The 15,000-nt window shown below is 35.4% G+C and overlaps 1 protein-coding gene across 1 annotated transcript in view; it reads left to right on the forward strand.

Moving 5' to 3' along the window:
* The window catches only part of LOC106867387 (glutamate receptor ionotropic, NMDA 3A), a 556,650-nt gene that overhangs the window by 499,943 nt on the left and 41,707 nt on the right, over positions 1-15,000 (forward strand). Inside the window, exons 7-8 of the mRNA XM_089354823.1 lie at positions 2,888-3,038; positions 7,928-8,218. Of these exons, the coding sequence (XP_089210949.1) occupies positions 2,888-3,038; positions 7,928-8,218 (442 nt within the window). The remainder of the gene's footprint in view (positions 1-2,887; positions 3,039-7,927; positions 8,219-15,000) is intronic.

The following is a 15,000-nucleotide window of genomic DNA, read 5'->3' on the forward strand; positions in this document are numbered from 1 at the left end:
GTGTGTTTGTGTGCGTATGAAGTGCGTGTATACATATATATACACACACACACATATATACACACACACACACACACACACACATATATATATATATATATATATATATATATATATATATATATATATATATATATATATATATATATATATATATATTGTGAGTGTGTGTTTGTATATATATATATATATATAGTCATCAAATGTCTGTTTATAATCATATCACAATGTATGTATTTGTAATAAGCCTGATTAAGTCTAAATGTATGAGAAATGAGATATCGTTAAACCAACTATGAATACAAATTAGACAGATCTTTCGCTATATACCTCGATGTTATTTATTGAGGTTAGGTGTTAATCAGAATTTATTCAGCTTCCATTCTGACTCATTCACTATGTTTTTCTCTATTATCCTGATTGTTTAAGCTTTATCTCGTTTCAGATATAACCTAGAGAGATATGTTTTTGTAAAGTTATTCATAGATTTGTAAGTTTTGTAATTTAGATGTGCCACAATTTTGTAAACTATCTACGCTTTATTTATAAGACAACATCTCGGAGATGTAATTGCCAGACAAGTGATTTGATCTGAGAGCCTGTTTTGGAACTGAAGCGTTTGCAGCCTGGAAGATTCATATTAGCCATTCAAAACACACAAAGACTGTTAGCTTCATTTAAAGTTTATTGTTAAATCTCAAAATTTTCGCCGCAGAAACTGCGACCTGCTTTGAATTGTGACGAGATGATTATCTCCCTTGTAATAGCCTTGACCGATAGAGAGACGATGTGTGAATATAAGATCGGTTATATCGCTTTCTTAGGTTGAAACATATATAAATAAATAAAAATTATCTGAGTATGATTTCAGGAGAGTCCTGGTGGAATCGATATCAGACAAAAATCTTTTGAAATTTCGCATACTTTTCCATTGTAGCTGTTTTTCAGAGATGGATACAATTAGGCAAATGCAATATACGAAGAGACAAAATGCTCCCAAATTACAAGCGAAAATAAATAATTTAAAGGGAATAACAGGATATATTCTGGAAAATAGTAGCAAGGGAAACATTAACATAAAACCGAGAACAACGGCAAATTTTCAAAGACGTGGAAGTTAAAAAGTGAAAGGGAGAGGGAAAGGATAGGAAAAAGAAGGAAAGAAGGAAAGAGAGAGAGAGAGAGAGAGAGAGAGAGAGAGAGAGAGAGAGAGAGAGAGAGAGAGAGAGAGGGAGAGAGAGAGAGAGGTGAAATAAATAAGTGAAATAAGCATTAGCGAAACTTTGCTCCACGCAGAAACTGCAGAAGCCACTCAGAGGTTTTGCAAGCTTTTCTAAATCCATTGCAATGCTGGAAATCTTTCCGTATCGTCAGCCGATATCTCAGAGCCATAGGTGTTTCATCATTTAGCCTGTAAGCTTTAGCTGACTGAAGCAGTGAGGACCGAGCTAGTCTTCACCTACGGAAGGGTTTCATTTGCGGTCTCTTATCAACCATGGCCAGCTTCAGAAATTTTCAGCCACCGAACTTAATTTCTTGATGGCATTAAGTTCTAGACCTATATTCTGCAAGAAATAGTGCGCTGTTCTAGATGGAAAGCCGTGGAAGCCGACTTCAATTGGGAATGAGGTCGCATGCCAGCCCTTGACAAAAGCTTCATCGACTAAGTCCTGAAACATTAATATGATAAATAAATATGGAATCAAATTCATAAATACAAAGAAAATGTATTGGCTTTTAAAAACTCTTATTGCTTAACAGAGGGCTCTCCTTATAGGTGTTACTGCTGCTGCTGTTGTTGTTATTGCTTTTAGCCACTGGTCAGCATCGATTGAGGAGACATACGAACAAAAGCTTTCTAACCTTGACCACCAACGCGTCTCTTTATATATCCGAGAGTACACTATACAATATGCACTTTGTCTTAATACAGTAAAACGTAATTTGAGGTTTAATTGGGTTTTTTTTCAAGCAAATCCTGTTTCCACATTGACTTCTTTTTTAGTAGAAAGTGATATGAAGATTGGATGTTCATGCATTTTGCATTGGCATTAATTAATATGTTCAAACACAAATCGTCGTTGTTACTGCCATTATCGATTCTTGTTGTTATTTGGTCTCGGATCAACCCAGATCGCTCGTTTACTAGGTCACATGATCTGCTAAACATAGCAGCTAAATCAGCTTCAAATCATGCCCAATCGACATTATAAAGACTATTTCCTGAACAGAAACACATATCAACTTTTGTGGACACGTGTTTCTTATATCGAGACACCAAGCCTGGCTGATTCCCTAATGGAATCTCAATTCTAGAGAAACCTAGATTCTGGGAGTTATTAACTGCCATTTCGCAAATCGGAATACGTCCTCTTGAAGAACAAAGAATTTATGTCGCATAATATCTAATGTACCTATGCCTCTGGCCACTAAGAGCTATTTCTCGTAGCTTATTTATTAAGTTATTATATGTTGTGAGTGCGAGTGTGTTTATATGTATATGTGTATATCCATACATATGTGTGTATATATATATATGTATGTATGTATGTATGTATGTATGTATGTATGTATGTATGTATGTATGAATGTATGTATGTATGTTTGTATGTATGTATGTATGTATGTATGAATGTATGTATGTATGTATGTATGGATGGATGTATGAATGTATGTATGTATGTTTGTATGTATGTATGTATGTATGTATGTATGAATGTATGTATGTATGTATGTATGTATGTATGTCATTATTCAGTTTTATTTCAAGACTTCTTGTCAATAGAGAAAGAGCCGGTGTCTTAGATCCAAGACTCCTTCATTGGAATTTCAACATCATATATATATGCAAATGTAATTGTAATTCACGTGTATTTTGTATTTGCAGATCAAATGAAATTGAAGTCTTTATACACGACACATATCTCCTAAAATTTGCCATTTCTCGGCTTGATGATAATTGCGCAATTTCCTTTGCTGGAGATAGCTTCGGTGAAGATGGGTATGCGTTCGGTCTGAAGAAGGGTTCAAAATTAACGGTAAGCCTTCTTTTTTTAATACAAGGTGGTCGCTAGAAAAGTGGAAAATTTAAAGGCAAAACTAACAAGCATCAATAAACTGTGTGATAGGTGGTTTCTGATTCGTTGTTTTTGTTATCGGTTACTGTGTCTGGTGCTTGTTATTAGCAGAGATACAGAAATATCGATGCCATATAAACGTCATTGATGAATTATAAAACGTGCTTGATAAAAGCTTGGAATGACATTTCTCAGGTTACACTTCAAAATACCACACGAGCTTGGATTTCTCGATTAAAACGCTTTCACGAAGTGCATGGAAGACATTTTGAATATTTGTGAGGGTTGATATATCACGCTTTGTGACACTTATTGTTTACCTCAAATAGATCTTTTGAAAATATAAATCAGCATTTCACGAATTTTCGTCTTTTCTAACGACCACCCTCTCTCTCTCTATCTGTCTCTCTCTCTCTCTATCTGTCTCTCTCTCTCTCTCTCTCCCTCTCTCTCTCCCTCTCTCTCTCTCCCTCTCTCGCCCTCTCTCCCTCCGCCCCCTCTCTCTCTCTCTCTCTCTCTCTCTCTCTCTATATATATATATATATATATATATATATATCCATCGTCTAATACTGTGAACGTTATTGATGATGTTAATCCATAATTCAGTTTTGATCCAGCATGCCTTGGATCAAAACTATTCCATCTTATTTCAATGCAGCATATCTAAGACAATATTTTAAAAGGGGTTTATCCTTTTTTGATATGTTTAGATGGCATTTGAGCTACTTGATGTTCTTAGTCGATTATGCATTCTTATAATTTTAACCTTCTCGTCAGAGTACAAACAGCTGAAACAGAAAGCGCAAGACACATTATCTTACATACGAGAGGTTGCCAAAGGTTCTTGGCTTTCGATAAAAGAAAATACAGGAGGATCAGTTAATTATGATTTTATTCAACATATTCCCCTCTAAGATTCACACACTTGCTGCAACCGTCTTTCAGTTTTTCTAATCCCTGTAAAAGAACTCGGAAGGTTGGGCCTCCAACCAGGCCTTACGCGAAACCCTTAAATCTAGGAACTTTTCAACATCTCCTCGTAAATTCACGCATAATACTAATATACGAAAGCACCAATCAATAAACGTGCGCGCGCGCACGCACACACACACACACATTTACACTTAATCCTACACTAAAGAATTTTACATAGTTCCTTCTTCTGAAGACTATTATGAAACGTACTTCTCTCATATCTTAGGTATTTATTTCCAAACCTCCAGCTATGCAAACTTAAGTGAGCAAAACCGATTCTATAAACCTGTTTCATGAAAGAGATCTCAATGGAAGTAACAAATAACATTTTTTTTTTTCGTAATGAGCGTATTTTGAGTGTAAGCGCCTTCGTTGTTCAACTTTTCAAACACACCTGTTCCGGGTTAATCCGTATTAAGGAAGCTGTTTTCAGTAGTGGTGCTATTTCCGTTTTAGTTTCAGATTTAGAATTTTTATAAAGTATTCTTTTACCTTTCTTTGTTGATCATGTTCGTCTTTTATTTTGAATGAAAGGAAATATTTTATATTTTCCATTTCCACAAATATCTAGATGTTCACAACCAAAAATATTTGTAAGCGATGAGTTTTTAATTTTCCGTTTGTGCAGACTCACACGGTTGCTTAGTTTAGTTCCGATTTCGCTGATTCTCGTTATAATACGAGCACGTAATTAAATAGATGAGATTTTTGCTTTGCGATTGATGTTTGCATTCACCTTCATTTCCTTCCCAACTTTGTCTTTGATATTTTTGAAAAAGAGTATCAAACGGAGAAAATACATGTTGGACGATTCGGCTTGTGCAGAGACACAATTTGTAACACTACTGTGTGCCGCCCCGGAGCCCAAACGATTATATAAGAGTCTCAAAAGCGCTGCCCCAACAAAAAATGTCACCTGGGATGGACTGTGCTTCTCATCACCCATCTCCTAGCTATGCTACTGTAGGTAGGTTATGCATCTAGCTAATTCAAAGAAGCAGACGGTATTGATATGACAATAGAACAGAGAGAAGAAGCGTCATATTGATGTTGTTTTATAAAGTCCTATATTCAAAGTCACTGTATGTTCTATTTTAGTCATTCTATATTTAGAACTATAGTATCCAACATGTCCTATCTTTTTCTCAGAAAATAGGTTGCGTATTGTGGAAGATTTAGCACATATTTCTCTCAAGTCGAGCGAATGCAAGAAAATACACCAGAGTGTCTAGGAACTAAAGAGAGGAGAGAGTATACAGTCGCCAATCAATCAAATGGCCTTTCTTGGATACGGTCCATGATGTTAATATGTATCCTACTGTAACATTACCGCCATATAAATAAATATGAACAGTCAACACAAGCTTACTTCTTACTAGGGTTCCATTCAAATTCACAAATTAAATGTAAATCGGAATACATGTCTTAACAAATAAATATAAGTATCACTCATGCTCTTCCCTTGATACCTGTTAATTCACTTCGAGCCTAACTATTCGAAATTGCGTGAATTGAGTAGCAAATTAGATTCAGTCAATACACATGGTAGACATCCATTTTATTTATCAAATTTACGCCATTTTACATCGGAAATGTCCAACCACTACCATTCTTCTCTTTCCCCTTTTTCTATTTCACAATCATCGTTCTTCTTTTTCACTTCTTATTCTTCCTTTTCCTTTCCTTCTTCTTGTTCTTGTTCTTATTCTTCTTCTCCTCCTTCTCCTCCTCCTCCATCTCCACTACCACGATCAAAACCACCGTCACCACCACCACCACCACCACTACCGTCACTACCACCACCACCACTGTCGTCGTCGTCGTCGTCACCATCATTGACATAGTCTTCTTTTCTGCTCTTCCTCCTCCTCCTCCTCCTCCGCCCCTCCTCCTCCCCTCCTTCTCCCCTCCTCCTCCTCCTCCTCCCCTCCTCATCCCCTCATCCCCCTCCCCCCCTCCTCCTCCTCCTCCTCCTCATCCCCCCTCCCCCCTCCTTCTCCTCCTCCTTCCCCTCCTCCTTCTTCTTCTTCTTCTTCTTCTTCTCCTCCAGCACCACCACCACCACTACCCCTTCTTCACATTATCCTCCGCCTCCTTCCCCATCTTCGCACTTCAATCTTAATTTTTCACAACACAGCCACTATCACAACCTGCGTACTCCACCACCATCAACCCCTCTCCCTCCACATCCCTGTCCCCACCCATATATACATATATATATATATATATATATATATATATATATATATATATATATATATATATATATATATATATATATACATATACATCCCTGTAATCATGTTATCGCAAGGTCTGTTCCAGACGTATGCTGTTACACAAATGCAATCGGTTTCTTTCCGCTTCATCTACATCAGTCGGTTTGGAAATCTTGCTAAAAATAATTGCTTCTAACACTTCCAAACCGTGTCTTCGAGTGTATAGAATTCAACAGGGAGTACAACAGTAATAAGACAGAACAAACACACTTCTTACTCTCTTCTTTCAAACACGCACAGACACAAACACACGTAACCAGAAATTCACTCATACACACTCCATCAATGATTTTTATTTCTATGCCCGTCTCTTATATATACATATATATATATATATATATATATATATATATATATATATATATATACATACATATACATACATACATACAAACATAGAGTCACTCATATTCTATCACAATCAGATTCATACATGCTTTTACAGATATACGTATTTTCACAGGTGCATATATATTCAAACACACAAAGGCATTCATATATATATATATATATACATATACACACACATATATAAACAAATATATATATATATATATATATATATATATATATATATATATATATATATATATATATATATATATATATATATATATATATATATATATATATATATATATATATATATATATATATACATGTATATTCATACGATCATTCATAGATATATTTGTAAGATAACTGCGTCTAATTGTATGGAAGACTAATGAAGATGTTAACTTACCATGACAAAAATGAAACGACTGGAGTACGTAAAGCAGTGCAAGAAATATATGTACACTTACATACATACATGCATACATACATACATACATGCATACATACAGCGTTGGATTAACCATTAAACAAAATAAGCACGTGCTTAGGGTATCAAGGGACGGCAGCACCACAGGAATGAAAATATAGTTTACGGCACGAAAGAAATCACTGTAAACTTGCTAAAATAATATTCGTAATGCTTTATCTTTACTAAGTATAGAAGAAGAAGTTTTACGTAAAATTAATTTTAACGTTGCAGTTAAACAATAAATAAAATACGAGTAAAGTTTTCAAATTTAAATAAAGTGGAAGTTTACAAAAATAAACATCGTTTTCCGTGTTACTCTTAGTTTTGTTTCGTTTTGAAAAATAAAAACTTATTCTATGGTTTATTACTGCTTACATTTTAGATCATTTTTGTTTATATTTTGAACCATTTACATATACTCGAGGGCACCAAAACCTTTTGTGCTTAGGGCCTCTATAGGGCTTAATCCGGCCCTGCATACATATATACATACATGCATTGTTATTGTTATTAAGGCGGTGAACTGCCAGAATCGTTCACACACCGGACAAAATGTTTACTGACATTTCTTTCGGTTCTTAACGATCTGCGTTCGAATTTTGCATCGAGTTCTACTTTGTTTTTTATCCTTTAGCGGGTCAATAAAATAATCCCCAGCTGTACGTTAAAGTCGATATAAATATAATCAACTCATTCCTTTCCCTGAAATTGCTGGCCTTGTGCCAAAATTTGAATCCGTTATTTTATTTAATCGCATTACCTTTATACATCTCATTTCATTGCAGAATCGGTTATCAGACAAAATATTGACGTATACGTCCAGTGGATTTATTGAAGGACTCACAAAAAAGTATTTTGCACATAAAGGATGTGATATGCAGAGGGCACACACGCTTGAGATAAAGTATGGTCCGCAACATACAGCCGGGTTATTTGTCTTGCTTTTGGTAGCTGTTACCCTTTCAATCTTTCTTATGATGGGAGAATACGTTTTTTTCAAGTACCTTATTCCTGTTTTGAGGAAGAAGCCTGCCTGTAGTCGATGGAGAAGTATCAATATTATGTTTCTAAGTCAGGTAAGAACCATCACTGGAAAACCTCCATTTCTTTTATTCAGATTTCTTCTTTTTCACAGCATAAAGTACCATAGTACTCATATCTTCATAAAAAGTACAAGGAAAATTATTTCAATTTCAGTCTTTTAGATTAGATTTTACTTTCAGTTTCATTCGAAGAATTTTTCATTTATATTTATTTTATATTTTGTCTTCTATCTTTTTCCTGTTTCAATCATTGGACTGCGGCCATATTGGTTCAGCGTCATGAAGGATTTAGTCAAACAAATCGACTCCAGTATATATTTTTAAGTCGGGTACTTATTCCATTGGTATCTCATGTCGAACCGATATGTTACGAGGACGTAAACAAACCAACAAGTGTTGTCAGCGGTGAGGTGACAGGCACAGACACACACACACACACACACACACACACACATATATATCGTATATCTTGTGAGTACAATTAGATATACGACTGGCTACGGTTGAGCTTAGAACCCCGAGTAGGTTATCAGCACCCAGGCTGCTTCCAATGTAGTAGCTTGGTTACTATTATACTTAGTAGTATTACTTCTTATGATGTACAGACCAAATAATGCAACAACGCATAATGTAATATATGTAATATATATATATATATATATATATATAATAGTAGCCTCGAGTAGTCCGAAAATCACGGCTCTGCAATTTCTTGCTGAAAAAAACTGCATACAAATGTTTTGCTTATAGTGATGAAATACCTGTGCCGTGCACTCTTACTCCGTCCATCGAATCACCGTTGCTTGAGCTGGTGCTCGGTGAAGGACTCTTCAGGTGGCGAATTGATCGCATAGCAACATCAGCTGAATTATTTTGTTGAAGAACACAAAGCACCACCCGGTCTAACATTTGAAACAACGATCTAGCAATCGAGAGCGCAACAGCCTAACCACTAGCACGTATTTTCTCATGTAAACACACACACACATACATACATAGATATTTATATACATGCATATATATATATATATATATATATATATATATATATATATATATATATCGGTTTAAATGAGGATGCATGGACTAGTATATATATATATATATATATATATATATATATATGATAAAAGCAACTAAAGGAAGTGCTAATGATATTATCAAAGACGGAGGTCGTATCTAAAATATTTTGACTTTCTGTGTCTTTCCCATAATGAAAAGAAACGAATCACTTATCTTTTCTCAGATTCTAGACAATGTTATAAAGTTGAAAGGTTTTAACTCTTTCAAATAATTCAATTTTTGATTAGTATGCTCTTTTCTGTGTATCTACATATGAATACGTGTATGCGTGTGCTCGGGTGTGCGTGTGTATGAATATGTGTGTGTGTGTGTGTGTGTGTGTGTGTGTGTGTGTGTGTGTGTGTGTGTGTGTGTGTGTGTGTGTGTGTGTGTGTGTGTGTGTGTGTGAGTGTGTGCCTCTGTGTGTGTGTGTGTGTGTGTGTGTGTGTGTGTGTGTGTGTGTGTGTGTGAGTGAGTGTGTCTGTCTGTATGTGTGTCTTTTCTTTGGAAATATCGCATCAAATTATTAGGAAATTTGATAACTATCTTTTGCTGAAATCAATGCAAATTATCGATCACCGACGCAATAATGTATTCAGTCACAAAGAATATAAAGTGACACGATCAATGCATTATGGGTAGAACTTTTTCCAATGTGTGTAAATTACATTTCAGTTTTATACTTTATTGTTTTCATTTAGAGCGAAACCAATAAAGCTCATCTCAAAATAATAATAACAACAATAACAATAATAATTTAAAATTTTGGCACAGCGCCAGCAATTTCCTGGGAGGGGTAAATCTATTAAATCGACTCCAGGACTCAACTGATATTTATTTTACTACCGCAAAAAAAATAAAATGTAAAGCCGACCACGGCGATATTTGAACTCAAAACGGATGATGTGCCGTTATCAAGCGGTGATGTCGGATAAACACAAAGTTATACGTATATATATATATATATATATATATATATATATATATATATATATATATATATATATATATATATATATATATATATATATATATATATATATATATATATATATATATATATATATATATATATATATATATATATATATATATATATATATATATATATATATATATATATATATATATATATATATATATATATATATATATATATATATATATATATATATATATATATATATATATATATATATTTGACGGGCTTCTTCCAGTTTCCGTCTACCAAATCCACTCACAAGGCTTTGATCGGCTCGAGTAGAAGACACTTGCCCAAATTGCAATATAGTGGGAATGAACCCGAAACCATGTTCTTTTGAAGCAAACTTCTTACCACATAGCCTATTCTTGTGTCAGATACAAGAATTTGGGGTTAAACGACAATATTGCAGATTCTTGGTCAATAGTTTTTGATATAGTACTGTCGGCATATATTAGTTTCCATTGATTAATTTCTGGCTTCTACATTTATAGCGGAAAGGAGTGAAAGATGTTTATGTCTTAGGAAAGAGCATTGAAAGCGTAAGACAAATAAAACTGGCTTCAATCTTCAACATAACTAGCATCGCCGACTCCACCAATGCGATCTTCTAATGGCCAACACTTCATTCATTCATTTACTTATTGATTCAGTTAATAGCTTATCATAGTTGATTTTAATCCATATTTATAGTCTATCCAAAGTGGTCGTAGAGCGATCTCCCGTAAAAATGCATAACTCATATCTATTCACTTCCAGGAATCATATCTAATTAAGAAAACATTTATTAACTGTTCCTTCCTTGGCAGCTGTGGTGCTTGTAAAAGTACATTTGTAAATCGAGCAAGGATTTATTGTTTTATAAGTAGGAGCACTGATACACAGATCACTCCAGCCTACATTCTTTGTTTCTGCTCGTAATTTTAAGTATCCTAGCTCAATTGAGCGGGAGCAAAGTTCCTAAGAAGTCCACGCCTCGATTTTTCAGTATAAATTGCTTTCACTACATTGACGCAACAAATACCTACTACTAACTAAAATTCCATGATGAGACGGATATACTTTAAATGCTGACAATTAAAAGATTTCATTGGAGTTTCTAGGTTTATACTGGGTGGGCAGCGGGCTTCGTCAGAAAAGAAAGAGCAACAACAATGAATTTTGTGTATAGCCTGTATGAGTGATTAAAGAAGAGGAAGAACAGATTGACACCTGGATTACCCTGAGCCGTGAACCCAGGCTCCAATGCTTACAATAAAATGGGTTCTATTATAAGTTCATAAAGGCCAGGTGTTGATTCCTTCAACCATTCGAGACTAGGTACACTCTTCCCAACAAGATTTTATAGCTTCTATCTACGAAACTTCACACAGACTGCTTGAGCTGATTTGAGGTTTGCTCGAGTTGTCGTGCAGTGGAATTGAACTCAGAATCACGCGACTGTGAAGTGAGCATCTTAACTGCATGACCATGCCCTACTTATCTCTTTTACTCTTTTACTTGTTTCAGTCATTTGACTGCGGCCATGCTGGAGCACCGCCTTTAGTCGAGCAAATCGACCCCAGGACTTATTCTTTGTTAGCCTAGTACTTATTCTATCGGTCTCTTTTGCTGAACTGCTAAATTATCGGGGACATAAACACACCAGCATCGGTTGTCAAGCGATGTTGGGGGGGGGGGGACAAACACAGACACACACACACACACACACATATATATATATATACATGTACATATATACGACGGTCTTCTTTCAATTTCCGTCTACCAAATCCACTCACAAGACTTTGGTCGGCCCGAGGCTATAGTAGAAGACACTTGCCCAAAGTGACACGCAGTGGGACTGAACCCGGAACCATGTGGTTGGTAAGCAAGCTACTTACCACACAGCCACTCCTGCGCCTTATGAAAACTTCGAGAGCAAAGCTAATTTGAGATTCGTCTTCTCGAGTAAAGTGGTAACGTTGACAATGAGAATCTACAAAAATATTGAAGACATGAGATATCGAACTTCATACATCTCAAGCTTTTTTAAAAAATTTTCTACAATAATTAGTTAACCTTCTCTGAATGAAGTGAGCATATAAAATTTATGTCTTCCTTAAAAAAACAGATCTTCATGGGTTAGCACGACTGGTGAAAAACATGAAAAATATCTGGTTGCTTTATTTTAAAATTTTAATAGCTTTATAAAATAGAAACAAATAATGTGTTTAAATTATGAACAGAGTTGTAGTGATCTGAGCCTTTGAAAATGAGTGAAAATTGATTTGGAAATCGGTGAAATAATACATATTCATATATACCCAGGCTTACTTCCCATTTTTTTTTTTTTTTGGAGGTGGGTAACCACAAAACACACATCAAGTATTCCATTCATTTCCCAGCTCAAAGAAGCGAGCCCCGTCCTATACTTGGGTCAAGGCAGAGAACGCAAACTCCAATATCAGCAGCGGGGTCCGACAGCGTATGCTGGTTTACTCCCACTGCATTATGCTGGTTCCGTACCCACCTTGAGCGACATCAAATTCACTCGTCCATCCACAAACGCTGTCCTATCATTTCTAAACTCTCTTGCCTCTCTCACTCTAACACCACTAACCACCAAGGTTTTCCTCACTCCAGCCATCCACACAAACGGAGGTCTGCCTCTGGTTCTGCTGCCTACCACTTCTGCCTTCATCACCCTCCTTAACATCCGCTCCTCATTCATTCTCTCCATGTGGCCAAACCAACTCAACATCTTATTTAGGCGCAAGGACAATAGTCTTAAGGAGATGGGATTAGTCAGTACCATCACTCTCAGTGCTTGATTTTTACTTTATTTTTTATTGTCCCCTACAGAATAGAAAGCCACGTTGACCGCGGCGGGATTTGAACGCAGAATAAAAGGTGTAAGAACAAATACCACAAAGCATTTTTTTCTCGACGCCCCTAACAACTCCGCGAGTTCATTAATAATAATTTTGTTAGAGCAATAAAGACGAATATAAATATGAAATCATTTTTGTTTGCAAGATGCAAAATGTTAATGATCAAATAGTTTTGTTTTTAAATTCTAATTTCAATTCATTCAACAGCGAAAGGCAATGCATTTGCACATTTGGTTAAAAGCAGTGAACAAAATATCTTACAGTAATTACGTCATTTTACATTCTGCGTTCAAATCCTGTTGAAATCATTTTACTAAAGTCGATTCCGTCGTCTTTACTCTCCAACTTCCATAACTTGTGGCTTTGTGATTGTGATAGAAACCTATTGCTGGAGAATTGAATAAATATTTGAAATACATTAATCACATTAAATGATGAATGATTTCTAAGACATTACATCACTTGTGATCGTCAGGACTATAGACTGTTGTGTCCATAACTAATAAATCAAAGAAAGATATGTTGGCGTCATTTCTTCACTTCCACGAGGAATATAAAAGGACTTGAAAAGGTATTTACAATGGAACCGGAGGAAACATTTATAAACTATTAACCACAGTTTCTGTTTCCTATCACATCACAGTGTGGTTTTATATTTCCATGACACCTGCTTGCACAATTTGAAGAATTACGCTCACGTAAATCATGGGTCTTTGTCAGAAATCCATAAGCTCATGCACAATCGCTGCGTATGAATAAACAAGCTTGTAATGGAACCTCTGTGTGATCCTTTAATTGGAATTAGCATAACCAGGGAAAATCACGAACAAACACACTGCAGAAACTAAATAAAATCAAAATCAAAACAAGGAACAAAAGTACAAAATTCGATTTATTAATCTCAAAGAAAAATAGAGACATCGACGTTTCGGAAAGATGTCTTTTATCAAGATAAACGTAAACGAAGAGAAATGATAATAAATCAAGAAGGAACAAAGTAAAGTACTATTTCAATGATGAAGTATATTGAACCAATTATACTTTGAATCACATTATACGGTTTTAAATATAAGCTCACTGGATAACGAAATCCTGAGTACATTATGTCTGAAATAAGGCGGCAAGGTGACATCTTGAGCGTCATATCATTATAAGTGCTTTTCTCAAGGTTGACCTGGTTCTAAACAAGAATAGCGCCGTCCTACACTCACTAGGTTTGGATAAGTCTTGCAAATTTTGCTAAAGACAAGTAGAGAAAAATATTAAGATGAAACATCTAAAAATGACTAACTAACGAAAACATCTGTGTACGATCGCTCGATGCCAGCCCAAAAGCCATTAGATAACACTATGCGATATTTAAAAGAAATTATACATATATTAGATAATGCACTGTGTATAAAGAAGTCCCAGTTCGTTTCGAACGCCTTTCATCAAAAAGCCTTGAGGAGCAAGGAAAATTAAATACGATTCTTTTGGGGTCGATAAAGCAACCACTCCAGCACTAAGTTGGTTTCTTCTTCTTCTTTTTCTTCTTCTTCTTCTTCTTCTTCTTCTTCTTCTTCTTCTTCTTCTTCTTCTTCTTCTTCTTCTTCTTTCCTTCTTTGTTTCTTTGTTTCGTTCGTGCTTCCTTCCATTCTATCTTTCTTTCTCTCTCTCTCTCTCTCTCTCTCTCTCTCTCTCTCTCATTCTATCTTTCTTTCTCTCTCTCTCTCTCTCTCTCTCATTCTATCTTTCTTTCTCTCTCTCTCTCTCTCTCTCTCATTCTCGCATACTCTTCGTTGTCAAATCAGGAATTGACAACCGTCGAATGGGATGCGCTACGCCAGTTTTAAAACTCTCAAGATACTCTATATGCCCTGACAACACCTTTACACACCTTTACGACTCTATCAAAA

The sequence above is a fragment of the Octopus bimaculoides genome, chromosome 7 (assembly GCF_046866305.1).
Source record: "Octopus bimaculoides isolate indiv1 chromosome 7, ASM4686630v1, whole genome shotgun sequence".
Lineage (NCBI taxonomy): Eukaryota > Metazoa > Mollusca > Cephalopoda > Octopoda > Octopodidae > Octopus > Octopus bimaculoides.